The sequence below is a fragment of the Camelus bactrianus genome, chromosome 21 (assembly GCF_048773025.1).
Source record: "Camelus bactrianus isolate YW-2024 breed Bactrian camel chromosome 21, ASM4877302v1, whole genome shotgun sequence".
Classification (NCBI taxonomy): domain Eukaryota; kingdom Metazoa; phylum Chordata; class Mammalia; order Artiodactyla; family Camelidae; genus Camelus; species Camelus bactrianus.
The window spans coordinates 4123834-4143066 of NC_133559.1; the positions used below are offsets into that span (position 1 = coordinate 4123834).

The window sequence follows — 19233 nt, forward strand, 5'->3', positions numbered from 1 at the left end:
CTGAACTAAGAGAGTAGATATGGACAAAGCAGGTTAGGAAGTTTATATAGGAGGTAAACTCAACAGTAAGTGACTGATTAGATGATATTAGGGGAGAATTGAGGATGAATCTGAGGTTCTAGCTTAGATAACTGGGCAGATAATTTCAATAACAGATCTGGGGAGTCAAAGAGGAGCATGTATGGAGAAAAGGATTTTATTTTAGTTATGTAAGTTCAAAGAGCTTGTGTCATCCGGGTGGTAATGTTCAGTGTGTGGAAATATAGATGTAAGAGCTCAGGAGAAAAACAGAAAAGCTCAAAACAGGTTGGGATGGAAGAAATAGGTTTGAGAATTGTGTGTATGATAGCGTTTAAGCCACCTTTGTGGGTGAGATTGCCAGCAGAAGTGGGGAGAGCTTGAGGAGAAAGTGCCAAGGACAAAATCCAAGCTCCTCAAATGTCTGGAGAAGGGGAAACGGAATACCCTCCCCTGGTAGTACAACCTTATTTCTACCACCCCAAAAATACTCATAGGAGTTCTTTTTAAGTGTATATATGTAAGAGAAAGTATCCTCTGATACATAAGTCTCAAGAAAGAGTCAGTCTGGCTTACTAGACAAAAATTTATTTTTAATTGTATTAAATTGTACATATAAAATACAAAGAAAGTACTAAAAAGGTAAGTAAAACTTTAACACCAGAAGTGGACAGATACGGGAACAATTTTTCTCAAGTTCTTTGGGCTCTTACTGGTAGATATTTGAGAAAAATAATCCAGGGGGTGCAAGGACAAATTCTTCCCACAACTCACATGCCTTAACACTTCCCAGAGAAAAGAGCACAGGAGAAAAGAGGGTTTATGATTTCTGGATTATAAGTATCCATAAAGACTGAATAGACACACGTCTTATTTAATGTAGGAGCCTCTGCTCAAACCCTACATTTGCTTCATGGAATACAGAGATGGGGCTTGGAGAATTCAAGGACATCTCTTTCAAGCACTAATACAATTGCTGCTAGATTCCTTACCTCTGATCCCACAAGTACTGGTCACCAAGATGATTTCAAAAGTAAGAAAGCTAACTTTCATCTTTTCCCTATCTGATCCAAAACAGCAAATTGTAGCATGTTTCCTAACCTATCTCTAAAAGCAAAGTGCATAATTGTTAAATGGGAAGTACAACTGCAGGAGCATTGAGTTTCTCAAACTCAGTTTAGAAAGTGCATTGAACTATAACACAGCATAAAGGAGATTACAGAAAAAAGGGGGAAATATATTTTAGAGAGACCCACAAAAAAACTTCCCAAAGGGAAATGCTTTCGCTGTACTCCAGATCATTTCTGTCCTATTTCCCCTAGGAAAGAGGTGGGGGAAGAGAACAGTATTAAAAACACAAGCAGCTGATCATTGATTCTCTTTCCTTTCCTGTAGTCTCTCAAGGTTCCAATAAGGAAGTGCCATAATGCCAAAGTCTCATCTAATTTTCCTGATCAGCTCATGCTCTAATAATCAAAGGAAAGGAAGAGGAAAGAAAAGAGAGAAAACATGAATCTAAGGTATGTACATCCAAGGTAGTAAACAGCAGCAACTTCGTGGGAATAGGAGGGACATGGCCCTCACCAAATTGGACAGATACTGTTTCCAAAGGGCAAAATGATGAGAGGAGAGAGAGGAGGGAAACATGTTTTACCTTCTACCAATCTTTGCAGGCAGGAATGTCTAAAGACAGGGTTTGACTAAGGTAAGGAGGGGAGGAGGAATGAAAAGGGAAAACTGAAGATAAGCGGCTTCAATCCTGACCCCTTCAGCAGAGCACATCTGGAGACCTGGACTGCTGGTGTGGTACCTGTGCCCCAGAAGCAGCGTTACATGATAAACCCCTACAGGTTGTATTTATAAGTCTTCTCTTATTCCTGGGCAGTTTCTCAGCAATAATTTTAAAAATAAGAAACCAGATCTTCACTTCCTTCTAAATAATAAAGTAAGGAAAGCCTCAAAATGAAGTACCATCTGGAGGCAGAGGAGGAGTAAGGTGGTGGGGGGAGGGGGGAGAGGGTGGTGTAGGCTATGAAATATCTGGTTACTGGAGGAACAGCTTGGTACCACATAGGCCCAGCTTAAGATAAGCCAAAGCCAAAGTCTTCATTTTCATGCCCCATTGGGTCCAAGAGAAAGGAAGAATGAGGGTTAGGGTGGGGCACACAGTCCTTATTCAAGCTCCCTGTTATTTGAAAAGAAGGAAACATGAACACAGTCAATCATTTTGCGCTGTTAAAATGACTACAGAGTTACTGGGAGTGTAAGAGCCAACAAAGCTCCAAAGACAGCCTGCTCTGTTTGTCAAGCGACACGGAGATGTTTCAAATGCAACTACATCCCAAAACTAGAAGTAAGAAAAATGATCTCTTAGCAAATAGGAATCCAAGTGTAGAATTTATACATACATACACATATATATTCTGTATTTTAAAGTATAAAGTTGAGAAAGTATGTACAGGAATCACACTAAGTTTTAGAAAGGACATATAAAAAAGGGCCTGGGGAGGATGGGGCGTATGTGGGTGGATGCCTAGCAGTTGGAAGAATGCATATTGCCCAACTGCCCAGCAGCCAGCATAAGAATATCTTTCTTCTCCTTGTGGAAGCGCAGCTCCTTGCCTGCCAGCCGAGCTTCGTCCAGTTCCCGCTCAGTAGAGGCCAGCTCTCTAGACAGTGCTCCTGGCACACTCTGCTCCCGGCTCACCCAGTCCAGTGCCATTTGGTGGCGAATGTCGTCATCTAGGGCCCGGTGTGAATAATGAGCCAGTACTTCCTGGAGGGCGAGAGGAATGTGAAAGTCACTGACAAAATAAAGGTTCCCACCACATTGACCCAACTGGGACTAGGAACTCCCAGCCTTTGAGTCCTAACTGGAGTCAGCACTTGAGTCCTCTGAGGAGATTCTTAAAGGAAACTTCCTGGTGGGAGAAGCAAGGCAGGTAAAAGAATCACAGTTAAGGTTTAAATAGGAAAGATTACAAGGATGAAGAGGGCACCCTAAGTAAGGCTTTCAGTATTCACAATCTGGTAGGCCTGTGTATTTCTAACACGACAGTCACCTCAGAATTGTCCTTCTGCCAGACTCCCCTCCCCCACAGGGACTCTCACCTGCCGAGAGCACTGTCTTTCCCTCATGGCCTTAAGGCTGCCATTCCAGTGCAGCAGTTGAAAAACTGTCATCAGCTCCTGGAAGAAGAAAATATTCAGTGCTGGGACACTGGGAGGCTGCGTCAGAATTACAGGCGAAAATGTATTTGTGGAAACATCTCATACCAACTCTGATATGTCCCTGGGGGAAGGAAGATATTTACATTTTGAAAAATATTCTCATAACTTTCTCTCCTTTCCTTTCCAACTGAGTGTTAGTGAGTTAGGGATTAGTAGGAGGTGTGTGTGTGTGTGTGTCTGTGTGTGTGTATAGACAGCCAGACAAATAGTACATATATATTGTGTTATATATAGTACAATATATAGTGTATATATATATACACACATATATGTGTGTATACGCAGGCTGACCCATGTTATTAGAGCCAGGGGAGTGGGAGGAATAGTATAATACCTGGAACTCCAACATTGACTTGCCCTTGTTGGATTCCAACATGAATCGGAAGGCACCAATCCCTGTATTTGGGTTGTCAGCTTCCTCCCTGTTGCCCTGGTAACAGAGGAAAGGAAAAGACAAATAGATTTTCAGTCAGGATTATCACCTCAAGCAGCACTGTCCAAGAGAAATATAATGCAAGCCACATGTTTCATTTAGTTGCCACATTACAGTAAAACTAAACAATAAGTATTAATTTTAATAGCATATTTTATTTAACCCAGTATACTCAAAATATTATTTCAACTATAATTAGTATAAAACTTATTAATGAAACATTCTTTTTCTTGTACTAAGTTTTCAAAATCTGGTGTCTCTTTCATGCTTACAGCACATCTCAGTTCCTACTAGCCACATGTCAAGTGCTCAGTAGCTACATGTGGCTAGTGGCTATTCTGCTGGTCAGCACAGTCCTAAAGGACTCGGAAGTCATCATACATTTTAACTTGAGTGATAGAGGAAGGTCAGGCTGATTTTCCCTGTTTTACAAAGGGGGAACACTGAGACATAGAGAAAAGTCCTGATTTACCCAAAATAACAGAGTGAGTTCAGCATACAGGACTGGACTAGCCTAGAGGACAACTGGCAAATGCATTTTAAAGGGAGACAGTATGAGTCATAAGCATGGCAAATTCTGGGTGGCAGTTTGGCCTCCTGGACACTTGCCTCCTGTGTCTTCTATTGGTGACATGACCTGCAGGGGTAAAACTAAGACATACTATCCTATCTGCAAGCCTAGTATATGCAAAAAACAATGCAGTGTAGAAGGTAAGAGCATAGCCTGGAGCTCCTACCAGTCTTGTGGCCTTGGTGAAGTCACTTAACCTGTCTGTTCCTCAGTTTCCTTTTCTGTAAAATGAGAATAATCATAGGTCTACCTTATAGGATGTTTTAAGAATTAGAGATTTTTTAAAGTTTATAAAGGGATAAATGTAGTCTAACAATTCCAGCCAATATAAAATGTGGGTGTATCATTGTATTGGACTTGGTGTCCAGTTACACAGTCCAAATCCAGGCTCGTACTGGTTCTGGTTTGGTGCTATTTGGTGGTGGTTTCATATTGCTGGAGATAATTTCAGATCCTGGGGCTCTCTCGGACTTCCAAAATAAGGGCACCTCCTGGCTTATTGGTGACCCTTTTGTCAACCTGATCTAGAAAAATGAGGCCAGGAGACTGCTGGGAACGCAGGAACCCAACTTTCTCCTCCTGCTTCCCGAGAGGTTTCCTGGTTGTTCCAGCCAGTTCCACGCTCCCCCCTCCCCTCAACCCCATGCCACCTCCCAAGATAAGAACTTTATTCTGCTCTCTTTGAGCAAGGAGACTGAGTAGAGGTCAGGAGCCAGCAAGTTATATCCAAATTCAGTTTATCGTGGGATTTTCTTGTATATGTATCACAGATAAAATAATGCCAGGCACTTAGTAAGTACACCATAAGTGCTAGTTGTTATTATTATTATTATTATTATTATTATTATTATTATTATTATTATTATTATTATTATTATTAATTTTCACAGTGCTAGAATCAATGAGAAGTCAGAACTACTCGAAATGAACCCATTTTGTTTTGTGGCTCATGAGAAACAATCATGCCACATGTAGTCAATCTTTGTGGCAAAGCAAAAATCACAAAATTTCTATTTAGAAGTAAAAAGCTGGAAGGAGGAAGGAAAAAGGTAGTAATTTTCATTATTAGGATTTAGAGCTCTGACGCAAGCATCTGTTTTCATTTTTGTCTATAATTATTGAATGTGATACCTTACTTAGTACCTCCAAACGTTTCCATGGTATGGCACATAGAAAATTATGATCCTATCTGCACAGCCAGCTGGAGGATACAGAGCAGGCTGCGGGGCAGAGGAGTCCATCTGCCCCAGGCCTTGCTCAGATCCCTGAGAGTTGAGGGGATCAATATCATGGCACATCTGTAACCTACTTGGGGTACAACACAGTGGCTTGATCCACCATTGGGAACTTCTGCCTCATATGACACTTCTACACCTAACAAGATTATAAATGAACTCTATTCATTGAATAAGCATTTAATCACAGAATACTTGGTTAGTGGTAGGAACATCAGAATATAATTAGAAAGGAATTAGAATTAATTTTAATTTAACCTACTTATTTTACAAACGAGGAAACTCAGACCCACAGAGGCTAAATGATTTGTCAAAAGACATAATACAATACAGTGTCAGATTCAGGACTTTTCAAGAACAGAAGCTTAAAGCATAGAATGTGGACATTATACTTTACCCATGGCTAAGACCAAATGAAAATTGTTATTCTGCTGAATGGGAATTCCACTGGTATATTAATGAGAAATCCACTAAGTTCTCAATTTTGAGGGTTAATTATAAAAAAATAATAGTTTACATTATTTTTCTTAAATACTTTGTAGTAGACACTGCTGTGACCTACCCACCATCTGCTTCCTTCTTTCTTACTATAGAACCTTAATCTTGTTCTAGTGCCTAGTCATCTCCAAATTGCCTCAGAGAAGAGCAATTTTATCCTAACTCCAGTGAGTAAATCCTAATTCCTTTTGCCTGTACTGGTTTTTAAGGTGAGAATTCTGGGCTTTGGGTGGTAGAGAGGAGATCTGCTGGAGAGCTTCTGGGAAAAGATTCCATACTACTAAAGAGATGATTGAAAAGATGATCTCTTTCTGTCTCCGGATGTAGTTGTATCTGTATTTAACACCTGCAATTCTGTAGCTGTCTTGCACCCTGAAGGGGGTCAGCCCAAAGGCAAAGCCAGTACCTAGAGCGTGGCTGAGTGGAGAGATGGAAAGAATTTGGGCCAGTAGATGATGGCATTTTTGATCCACGGAATCATCCAGCCCTGAAATCTGCTCTACTTCTGGACTTCCTGTCATGATAATAAATTTCCTTCCTTCATTTATTAAGTCAACTTGATGTGAGATTTTCTATTACTTGCATGCAGAAGCATCTAAAAAGATAACATGTGCTAAGTGCTGGAATATATTCTCTTTTCTCCAATGATAGGTATAACTGTTATCCTATTTTACAGGTGAGTAAACTGAGACAGATTAAGTAACTTGCTCAAAGTCACATAAGAAGTAGAACCATAACGCTATGAACTCATCTACAAAACAGAAACAGACTCGCAGACATAGTAAACAATCTTATGGTTACTGGGGAAAGGCGGTGGGAAGGGATAAATTTGGGAGTTTGAGATTTACAAATTTTAGGCACTACATATAAAAATAGATTTTAAAAAAGTTTCTTCTGTATAGCACAGGGAACTATGTTCAATATCTTGTAATAACCTTTAATGAAAAAATATGAAAACGAATATATGTATGTATATGCATGACTGGAACATTGTGCTGTGCACCAGAGATAGACACATTGTAACTGACCATAATTCAAGCCAAAAAAAAAGTAGAACCATAATTTCAAAACAATGAATTCAGAGTCCATGCTCATAACCACTGCTTTCTATAATCCAAACTACTGTTCCATTGTATAATACATTAGGTGATTTAAGGGTGAAAAATATACTTTCTTGATTTGAATTAATTTGATTAATATTAAAAATGTTTTTATTTCCTGCAGATACTGCTGACTGGGGCAAAGAGTAAAAGGGGAAAAGCAGGTGGCTCTTAGGTAACAGAGGGACTATGATTCAAAGTGTAAAACACTCATCTACAAACAGGTGACTGAAGCAGTTTAATATATGTAATTACATCTTAAATACAAAGAAAACAGACACAGAAAACTGGTCCGACTTTATCTCCCCATCGGTGATCTTGTGTGGAGGGAAGAAGAAGGCAGTGCTAATTTCTACGCTGTCCCTCTAGACTAGAAAAGCCTGTCAATCGACCTGGGTCCCAGCCGCCACTTTACCATCTGCAGGCTGTTTCACTTGAGGCAAAAGTTCACTTCTGTGTTTTTAGTTTCCTCATCTGTAAAATAGCAATAATCATAGTACTTACACCTCATGGGATTATTGTAAAGATCAAATGAGATAAAATACATATAAATCCTCTAGAATAGTCCCTGGCACAAAATAAATACTCAGTTAGGATTAGCTATGGTCATGTCATCATCATTAGCATTTGAAAGAACAGATCTTCTTTTTACAGAGAGTAAATAAATCATCTTCCCCATTCCTAGAAACGTAAAAAGGCAAGATATTGTATTTTTTTAATTCTTTATTAATAAGATGAAGTAATGCAGGCAGGAATCAAGTGACAATAAAAACAGTCATATAAAAAAAAGGAACGGTAAAGGAAGAAGGGACTCAAGTCTTAAACCAAAATTAGGAAACACAAAATTCAAGCTCAATTATTATTTTGTAATACCTCTAAAGTTCTATAAATCTTGAAATAAAGGTTTCTAGATATCAAAGAGATACGATGAAAGATACAAAATAACAGCAAAAACATAAACGCATATATAGAATTAGAGACTGAGACATGTGGAGCATGTAATACGGAAGACTGACAGAAAATAAAGAAAGAACAGAAATGTAGACAGGAAAGAAAACCAAGAGTTCACGCTCTGTTTCCTGGTAATATGTAAGACTTCCCAACCTGCCGGCTCTCCCACGCCCACTCTCCTTCCTTCCAACTCCAAGCAACTTACATTGAAAGATGCCAGGGCCTCAGAGACACTCTTCTCAATGAACTCATCAGTGATTCTTCGGGAAGGATGTTCATTAAACACAGAATTCATTAGTGCAATCTTTGCAGCACTCCGCCGGGCTTCAGCTTTTGTGGGGCAAAACTGGGCAGGGGAGAGAGAGAAAATATGTGTACGTGTGTGTCTGAGAGAGAGGAAGAAAAAATGGGAGAGAAACACTTGGGATAGAAAACACTTGGATACTCTGGATAAATCAGTTTGCTCAACACACTCTCCAAAGTTTTTATTGTAAAATGGATGGGACATTTGGTAACATAAATTTGATTCAACATCCTGAAGTCATTAAGGAACTGGAGACAGCTGCAGCTCATACCAAACTGAATGCAGAATGAAGACCGCTGAAGTCAGCATATAATCACTGGATATGAAAAGTACCCCTGTTTAAACTGTCAACAGAATTAATTACTCAAAAGCCAGATTCTGTCCAGTCTGTTAGAAATATCTACCTTGTTCTCTTTTTCTGCAGATGGGCAAGATCTTTTTTATCCTAAGATTAGAACAAATTTGTGTCTGAGCTGCTTCTGCAGGGCAGACCTCTAAGCTCTATCAGAAGCACCCATCTAGAATTCTTGGACTTTACTTTTAGTTGTGTGCAGGCAGTTCCCCCAGTAATGCAGTGAGCTAAGGAGCTATCCCTGAACAGAGTCTATGGTCTGAGGAAGGATTTTATAGTCTTTTTTTCCCCACCAGTGGAAGCAAAGAGGAAAGAGGTGGCTAGGAAAAAGGAAAGCTGACCCAAGGAAAACAAGAAAAAATTTAAAAATTAATTCATGTTTTTTACATTGTATCCAACATAGGTATCATAAAACAGGTCTGATTTTCAGACGTCTTGAATCACACCGCTTCAGATCCCTAGCCACCTTTATAATTCATCTTTACTGGCTGCCTCCAAGGCCTCTGTGCCCTTTGTCATTTATGATTAGGATTAGAGAAAAGGAAGAAAGTGATGTCATAGTTTTAAAAAGTAGACAAGGATATGTTTGCTACTTAACCATCCTTAGTATCAATAATCCCCGGTTTCCTTTAGCTGACAGGTCCCTCTGAGACAGCGTACAGGGCTTGGTGCATTAACCCTAAGTATTCTTGCTTCTTTAATGTCTCTGTTTCTACTCCTCTCTGTTTATTAGCCTGCTGCCCATTCTACTGTATAGTGCTCTTTCTGAAAAGTCACCTGTGAAGAAAACCACCAGGAGAAGTTTCACCTGCAAAGTTGATATGAAGGATACAAGCTAAAAGGGGCCAAGATAGATAATTCTTCCCTTTCAGGAAATAATGGAATCAAATTACTGTAATAGTCTAGTTGGACATCACCATAAAATGATCAAATCCTTATTCAGCAGTATGATGAGGTGGGAGAAGGACAGAAAGATCTTATCTTCCACAAGAAAAAGATAAACATTAGTCATCATCATGGTCATAAAATTGTATTTCTGAAATGGGTGGGGTTCTGAGAGAAAAAGCTGGTCACCTGACTTGAAATGAAGCTTTCTTACGACTGTTTCTGTTTGAGGCAAGAACTGAGCTGCAATGGTACTCATTCATGCAACAGATGTACTAAGTACCTGTTCCGTGCTGGGCACTGAGTTTGGTGGTAGGGATTTAAACTGAACAAGAAGACGGACGCTCTCTCTGCCTCTGCAGAGCACAGTCAACCAGGAGAGAGAAACAGTCAGTTATGGTATGTTGTGGTAAGTGATCTGATAGCAGACATTGAAGGCGCTGTGGGTGCACGTAGCAGGGGGTACACCTTTGTCTAAGGGTTATACAAACCATATGGAAAACAGAACATAAGTGTCTGGTCTCTTCTCTAACGTCCTTTGCAGGTTCTAAGTCGACATTTCAGAAGATTACCTTCCTGTCTACAATGTGAAAAATCCACTTTGATGATAATATTTATACTAGTCGAATTTCTCATTATCCTATGATAGCATCACCTCTTTTCATCATCAAATATTAACAGGTCTCCCATAGACTTGTAGAATGCTAGTACTGCAAATACTGGTTAGAAATCATCTCATCTATCTCCTTCATGTTATAGATGGGGAAACTGAGGCCCAGCGAAATTATCCGATTTGCCCTGCTGGCAGTCAGGGGAATGAGAATTTAGATCTCCTAATTCTTAGATGAGTACTACTCCCACCATATATAGTCCCTCTCCTTTGATCTCTTAGAGAACTCAAATATTGCTTTCCTTAGTCATAGCCTATGAAAAAGTACTGAGGGCAAAGAATTTTATTCTGTGTTCTCAAAAAGAGATAGCAGGAAGTTGGAAAGCCAGATCAGAATATGAGTTAGGTGCTAACCGTCTGCTTTTCTTTCAGCCTGCAAAAACTCAAACCCACTTTGAATTGGAGCATGGTTAAAAGAAAAGCATGTTACTGAGGTTCTTTTGTGGTCACATGAGCCTCAGATGTTTATCGGAATGATTTTCCCAGAACTGGTTCAAGTCTTTAAATCTGTGATTTTAGACAGTGACTTATGGCCAAGTGATAGAGAAAGCCATTACTAGCACATAAGCCTTTACCTTTGCTACTGCTGCCTCACAGCTCTTACCTGGAAACTCCCAAAGCAACTTCCCCCAGGCAGGGTGACATAGCAGACATAGGGAGGGCTGCTGGAGGGAACCATCTCATAAACCACCAGAGCCCCATTCTTCAAGTCCGCCCCGCGGGACTGCTTCATTTGCCAGAATTCCTGAAGCGCCTCCACCACATTCACTACAAAAAGAGAAGTGGTTAAGTTCAGCAGTGAGAACGCTTCCAAGTGGTGCTGTGCTTCAGTTCGGTACCTGTAACATGTGCTTACATTAAAAGTCCACCCGCTTAGTTCCCTACCCATCACCAGTAACATTTAAATTAATAAGCCTAGGCTGTGATTAAGTCTGTTTGCATAGGAAGACCAGAGTAGGCCTGCCCTCCCCAACCTCTCTAGTTCACATTTTGATTAGTCCTAGACATCAAAGGGAAGTAACTTCAATATAGGAGGCCAGAGCTTCCAAGGTCAGCATACCATTATCACTGCCTGATGAAGTACAAGTAGATTATTCCACGGTTGGTCAGCTGGCCTAGAACAGTAGTAACGATCACAATCATAAGTGCTAGTATCTGCTGAATACTTACTGAATGTGGTGCATTTTCTCTAAGTGCTTTACCCATTTGATCACAACCACCTCATGAGGCAGGCAGTTTTATTATTTCCATTTTACAGATGAGGGAAATGACGCATAGAGAGGTTAAATGACTTGACCAAGGATGTAACAGCTGGGAAGCAGCAGAGCAAGAATTCAAACCAGGCAGTCTTGGTTCCAGAGCCAATGTTCTTACCCTTTATGTGATATTGTCACTCACGGAAATACGGCTGTATTAGCCATCTTCCAGGCTATGCTTCCGGTGAGCAAACCCATGGCCTAGATTCCTTCTCCATCCTGCAATACTATGTGTATACTATATATATGAGAAAGATAAAGAGAGAGAGGGAGGGAGGAGGAGAGAAAGAGAGAGAAGGGACGCGAGAAAGAGAATGAATTCCGAAGCTTTCCCTAAGCATGAACGATTTTTTGGAGGGAAACACTCTTCCACGGGTCTCTTGCACTTCTCTCCATCTTGCTAGGTGTGCCAAGATGTCAAGGCCCTGCCTGCTCTTTACTTGGGCCATTTCTCAGGATTGAGTTTGCAGCAAGAAACCTTGAGAGATAAGGTAATGCCTCCCTTTAGGACAAAGAATAAGCTTGTTTACTACTTGCTATAAAATGGCAGGTTCCCCAAGCTCAGTATTCCTCTCCTGTAATGCAACCCATGGCCCATGTAAGCATCACCTGAGCCCTCCACGTCAGACTTGGCAGGCAAAGGAAACCAATGCAAACAGGATGCTTCTGCTACTTGCTCTGCTGTAAGTAATAAAGCCCTTTGTCTCTGACTCAGAAGTTTCTTGACTTCTGCCAGCATCCATGAAACAATAAACAGCTAACTGATTAGTGGTAAATAGGGTGAAATCAAACTCCAGACTTGACACTGTATTCCAGAACAGTTCTCCTCATCCCCCAATACTTGGATTCAGTTATTTCACAAAATGTATTGAGTGTCTACTCTGTGCCAGATTATGTGCTGGATGCTAGGCTACGAAAGTGAGCAAAGCCATACTCTGTTGCTTTTCCTGTGTAGCTTTCAGTCTAAACTGATCAAACCCAGGACCTTGTGCATGCTAAGCACATGCTCTACCACTTGAGCTACACCCTCTGCAACTCTGACAAGGTGAAATTTAAGCTCAGATATAAGTATGGATTCATTTGGCAAAAAGGTGAGAGAAGGATGCTCTGAGCAGAAAGAACAGCATGTACAAAAGCTCTGTAGCAGCAGGGAACATGGTGAATAAAGGGACTAGTGTGGCTAGAAGAAAGAGAGTGAGGGGTAGTATAATGCAAAACGAAGTTGCAAAAAGAAGCAGGGACCAGATCAGGTCAGAGCTGGCGGGTCATGTTAGAATATTGGCTTTATCCCAAGGGCAATGGGAAGCTACAGAAGGGGTTTAAAGGAAAAGAGGGATGAGGTCAGTTTGCCTTCGGAAAGGATTGCTTTGACTCTAAGGTTCCAAACATTTCAAATGGCTTTAAAGCCTTATAATAATAAATTATCACACACATTCTCTAGTATCTTCCAACATGACTGCTCTCTACTCTTAGTTACAATATGAGCTCATTCATTCTTTTATATCGCATTAGAAAACACCAAGATGGGACAGCCGTGCAATAGATTTATTCAGGAGGAAGTAGGAGGAGGGAGAGCCTTCAGACCATGTTCAAGGTCTGACACCCGTGGAAGGAGAGAAGAAAGGCAGGAAGTTCGGATATGAGAGTCTCAGACTGCAGCCCAGTTCCAAGAAAGCTTTGGCCAGGCCAGTGGGAAGTCCTCGAACTAAAGGAATCCCACATCTCACCAGGACGTGCCTGAGTTAGCGCTCCTGCTGCGCTTAGTCATTGACTGGGAGCAGTCTGCAGCATGTGTGGCCTCAGTGCAAATGTGGTGATGGACTCAGAGGGGACAGCATTTTAAGGCTGTCAGTGAGTTATGCTCCCTGCAGCAGGAGACACAAACAGCCCATTTCATGGCTGCCACACACACATTAAGCAAAAATTTGAGCACTTAATAGGTACATAGCTCTATTCTAGGCATTAGAGATGCAAAGATGGATAACAAACATTCCCTGCCAGGAAGGTGTTCAAAATCTAGTGGCCAATAATAACTCATCTCACCTGCTCTGCAACTGAAGCAAGCACCCCATGTACCAGAGTTTGCAAAGCAGCATACGCTCTTTTCTAATACCCTATATTTAACTGACTTTTTAAAATGTTCATTCTTCCATTAAAAGACAGCATGAAAAGGAAACTCTCTCTTTCTCACTCTTAGCTTTAGCAGGGGCTCTTCAAAAATCACTGCTGCCCAGAAAGCTTAGCCACCTTTGTTCTTTTCATTGAGATCTTTTCAGCCCCAGTTCCCTCTTCGAGACAATTTAGCACAACGTACTGGGTGACAGCTCTCCTGACAAGCAAACAATAGGGAGAATACTGAAATAAAGAAGAAGGGGAGGAGACTGCTATAATGGGGAAGGTCCTATTAAGAAGCATATGTCCATTCTATATCCAGTTAAATCCCTTCTGGCTCAAGAGTACAGGACCATTTTCTAATGATTACTGAAAGCCAAAGGAAATAGGAAGTCTTATTTCAGAAATGTGAGTATGAAATGAGAAACTGGGCAAAGTGATCAGGAAAAAAAAAAAACAATTAACTGTGATCTGCATTTGAAAATGCTCACAGACTCATTCATTTCTAGAGCTGAAAGGGATTCTAGAGATCAACTAGCCCCAATTCAGGCTAAGGAAAGGTAAATGACTTGGTTGAGGTCACATAGCTGTGGCAGAGTTGGGGCATGAATGTAGATATTCTGATGCTAATGTTATTTGGGAATCTTAGCCCAGGGTCCAAGGTCCAGTTCATGGTTGAGCTTCCTGGGGGTTCACAAGCCCCCTAAAACTTTAAGTAAAATTATGCCTCTGTGTGTGTGTGTGCACGTGTGTGCGCACATGTGAGTATTTATGTGTATGTGTAAGGAAGGTGCTCATAGTGCTTCTCAGATTTTCAGTAAGACACAATAGATATAATGGGTTAGTTAAGGATGGTTAAAGGACAGAGAAGTAGGAGGGTAGCAATTACTGAGACATACACAACTGACAGCTACCACTGGGTTTAGGAAGTCACTGATGGATGCTGGGCTAAAAGGGACAAGAAAGACCAAGATAGGAATATTTAAGTGCTTGTACCATAATGCTGAACAACAAGAAAGAATAGTTTTGGGTTTTCCCTTAGGAGATAAAATATTAGATGAACGTCTAAGTAGTAAGAGAGACAGACTGTATATCCACCAGAGTAAAAACATTAAAATAACACAATAAACTACAATAAAAATTTTATAAAAATAAATACAGTTTTGTGGTAGGGCAGTATGGATAGACAGATAATAAATATAATGAAATTGAGAGGTGAGTGAGAAGGTTCTCCCCGATCATACCGGATGGTGAGAATAGGCTGGACTGGCATAATTCACATTATTATTAAGATAGGGAATCTGATTAACAATATTTCATCTAACATTTCTATTTCAGTTTGTAGAAGGTACCCCTGAATAGCCCACAGTGCTATTCAGTGTTATAGATTCTGGAAGGGAGGGATTGCAAAGTGACAGTGACTTTGGGAGAGGACTAGGATAGGCTGAATAATGCACCCTGAGATATCCAGGTCCTAATCCTTGGAACCTGTGAGTGTTACCTTATGTGGCAGACTTCGCAGGTGTGATTAAGTTAGGGATCTTGAGATTGAGAAATTATAGTGGATTATCTGGGTGAGCCCTAAATGCAGTCACAGATGTCCTTAGGGAAGGAGACTGGATGTAACACAGGAGAGGAGAAAGTTTGAACATGGAGGCAGAGGTTGGGGTGATGCAGTCACAAGCCAAGGAATGCTGGCAGTCACCAGCAGCTGGAAGAGGCAAAGAAACACTCTCCCCAGAGCCTCTGGAGTGAGCACAGACCTGGTGACTTTGGCCCAATGATACTGATTTTGGACTTCTGTTGTTTCCAGCCACCAAGTTTGTGATAATTTGTTAGAGGAGCCACAGGAAACTAATAGAGGGTCTAATGCAACATTCCAAAAATTGGAAATATTCAGATCAATCATTTTAACTCTACAGTCACGTACAACACAGAAACTGTCTGTAGTTCTGAGGAAAAGGAACAACTAAACAGAAAATATCATGTAAGATTCATTTGTTCAACCCAGTGGAGTAGCCAGGCAGAATTTCCAATCATGTGACCAGATTGTGATATAAAAGGACAGCAATAATTTTTAAAAAGATAGGTTTGAAGAGGGCAACACAGAAGTTACAGAGCAAGGAAAGTGACTTGGTCATTCAGTCAATTGTGCCAGCTTAGAGATTGCCAGCTGTCAACCATCAGAAGGTGGGTCTATATGCCATGTGGGAAAAGGGGGCAAAGGAAATGGTAAGGTTAACAATCCCTATCAAATGCACAGTTTTCAAAGCATTTCCACATGCATAATAACAGCAACCATTCATCGAGTCCTAGCTAGGTGCTGCAGGCTTTACATTCATTATCTCATTTAATCCACACAAAACTATTAAGAGAGGTATTATAATACCCAGTTTTTACCAAAGGTGAACAAGTTAAGGAACAGGCCGCAGTGGCAGAACCAGGATTTAGAATCAATGTTTGCCTCCCAAACCAACCCTCTTTCTGTTGTACTATCCTCTTTTATTGCACACATGCTCTATAAAGTTGACTGTGAGCTCCAGGAAGATAGGGTCTGAGTATCTACCTGTCTTGTTCATCACTGCATCTGTGATCAATAAATATTTGTTGAATGAGTGAATGGAACAAATGAGGCCTAGAGAGACTAAGCAATTTATCCAAGATCACACAGCCACTACTTGGCAAGACCAGGTTCTCTGATTCCAAATCGTATACACATAAACTGATTAAGGTCCGACAGCATACTGAGCTATATGTGTATCTTGGGTTGGGACTAGGGGAAGAGATGTAGGACAAACAAGTGAAAAACAGAGGAATTGTTTTGTATAAATGCTGAGATCCTTCATGAGTGAAGGACAATCTAAAGACTACGCCTAGAAAAGGTCAATTTGGAGCAGTCAGGAAGAAGATGAAAGATCTGAACTGAAGATGATACGGTAAAGCATTACTGCATTGGGGAATGGTCTGTGAAAAGACTAAAGTAAATTGTATTCAGGGGAATAGAGCCAGCCCCCAAATACCATGCCATCAGTCACAAGGTTATGTGGGCACATGCCAATGGCAGCTTTGTCTATTAATTGAAGCAGAATAAGTGATTCCATGTGGTGAACGACTTCTGAGCCAAATCGGCAGAGATTCTGCTTCCCTGAAGCTGAACTATCTGCCAAACTCTCCCAAAGTACTGGCTGGACACCCAGACTGGAAATGAGAAACTCAAGAATAAAAGAAGGACTGTGGTGGGAGGTAGGGAGGTTGGAAGAGAAAATTGTTGGAAAGTCTAAATCCTGACTGATCTTTGTCAGTATAATCCCCTTATTCCCTCATCCTTTCTAAGGAAATGAAAAAGTTTTTACAGAATACTCAGTTTAGACCAGAGCCCCTCCAGGTAACACAGATAAGAAAAAGGGTATGCTCCTCTACAATATTAATAAACACCTGAAAGTTTCTCAGAAGAATTGTTCAGATTTAGGGTGACCACTCCTGGCTACTCCTATGCCCGGAGGCAAAAACCTTCCCTTGGTCTCAACTTAAAGAGACCCGAAACAACAGGACAATAGCTGATGGCAATTCCATTACATAGCCTTGTTAAATCTAGGAATTAAACTTGAAAAACAATTATATTCCCTCATGATGAACTTCAGGCTCATATGCATTTGTATTCCCAGCACCTAGCAAGGTGCCTGCCCCATCGTAGGAGTTCAAATTATTGAAAAACAAAGGAAAATTTCTGGTAAATTTATCATTGGCATATATAACAAAATGAATCTAAAATCTGTTTTCATAGAAATCTCCGTGTTTACATTGTTAGGATTCAACAGTGGGAGAAAATAAGACATGTTCTTCTCAAAGAAATATGAACCAGTACATTTGAGAGAGTATTTGTCATTTTTTTAGTACCCATTATGTGTCAGGTGCAACATCTCACTTAGTCCACATCATAATTCTTGAGGAAACTGAAGCTCAGTGAGGTTAAGTGGCTTCCGCAAAGGCACAGCTGGCAAGTGACAGAGATTTAATCTGGGATTTAATCCAGACTTTTCTGACTCTAAAGCCTGTGTGTGCTCTTTTCACTACACTTTTTCAGGGAGGAAAAAAAAAGTCCTTACTATCTATATTGAAAGCCTCATAACCCTTTCCATGTATTATTGGTAAACTAGAAAGTTAAAAATACAGTCACTTCCAGGTCAGGCAGGACCTGGCCAAGCAGAGAGAAGTGATGTCTCAGAAATTCCAGACCGGAATTCTGTATCTCACAGCCCTCACTATATATTCCTTGTTATACTATAGATCTGGAACTCAAACTCTGGAAATTCTGCACTGGTTAAACAAAAACAACAAAGAAAATCCTCACATCCCCCTTCTCAGAAACCCTAGAAATTAGGCATCTTTCAGATGAAGATTTCTAATGGAAGGGTTTCTGCCTGGCTCATTTCCACTGAATTTAACATTGAGAGAGCCAAGCCCTGGGATTTATCCTTAGTTCCTGGGCAAGGGCCAGGAAAACAGAGTCAGACAGAGAGGCTGGAGTCGTGAGGCTCCATACTAAAAAAGACACCAAAGTGAGGTGCTAAGTCACAGGAAGCTGGTGTGGACTCAATGGTATGGGTCCAGATTTACAAGCACCATTATAAGTGACTTGTGAAAGCACTGCCTAATTTCCCAGCAAATCTGAAGTTGCATTGGAAATTTCAGAGTGACATAAGTAAGAAAAGAATTTAAAAGTCAAGGTTAAGGAGATGGAGTAAATTAGCCGGAAGCCAGGAATTGCTGAGATCACAGAAGATTGAGAGGGTATGGTTGAGAAATGTCTTGGATCTGAGATAAAGGATAGGATCCCACACAATGGGGCCTGGTCCCCAAAAGGAGAAAGATGTTAAGGCATTAAGCTACAGGAGGAATTTCATTCCTGAAGGAGAAAACATTGGGAAGAAAAGAGGGTTATATCTGTAAAAAAAAAAAAGGATCCCTGGAGAATATAATAGTAACTCAATAAAGGGGAAGGGTGGGAGGCTTAAACATGAATATGAATGTATGTGTGTGTGTCCCAAAAGGAAATTCCCCAAAAGGAAATGCAATGTGAGGGCTCTGCGCCAGGAAAAGCGATCCAGAGGACTGTGGGAGCAAAACTCCCTTACAGAGGGTGTCCCGCAGGAGGCCAGACCCGCAGACTCACCTCGGCCATAGCCCTGCGTGTGCTTGGCGAAGCTCCTCACCACGGCCTCCACGGCCTCCCGCAGCACCGCGGGGCTGCCAGCAGCGCCGGGGGGCAGCGGCAGCCCCGCGGCCCCAGAAAGGAGCAGCGGCGGCGGGGGCGGGGCGGGGGGCGGGGGGGCCGGAGGGGGGCCCGCTGGGGGTGTGGCGGTGGCAGCCGCCGCCCCAGTCACCCCGGGCCGAAGCGCTCGCAGAGTGCCCCTTCCGCTGGTGCCCACTCCAGGCTGCAGCCGCTGGGCTCGCAAGGTCTCCATCCTGGCCGCCAGCGGAGTAGCGGCCCGGAGCCTGCCAGCCCGGCGAGCTAACGGTCCCAGCCACCCCCGCCAGCGAGCGCCCAGGGACTGAAGGAGCGGCCGGAGCCCAGCCGTCAGTCAAGCGGGGGCGGGGACCATACACGTCCTATGCC

General features: G+C 41.6%; 1 protein-coding gene across 1 annotated transcript; it reads right to left on the minus strand.

Moving 5' to 3' along the window:
• Positions 1 to 590: 590 nt before the first annotated feature.
• On the minus strand, positions 591 to 19188 carry LIX1L (limb and CNS expressed 1 like). Its single transcript, XM_010968234.3, has 6 exons — positions 18790 to 19188; positions 10853 to 11016; positions 8243 to 8383; positions 3584 to 3679; positions 3130 to 3207; positions 591 to 2794 (listed from the first exon to the last, which is right to left on the minus strand). The coding sequence occupies exons 1-6, from the start codon at positions 19079 to 19081 to the stop codon at positions 2552 to 2554; spliced, it is 1014 nt and encodes a 337-aa protein (XP_010966536.3). The 5' UTR covers positions 19082 to 19188; the 3' UTR covers positions 591 to 2551.
• Positions 19189 to 19233: the final 45 nt, after the last annotated feature.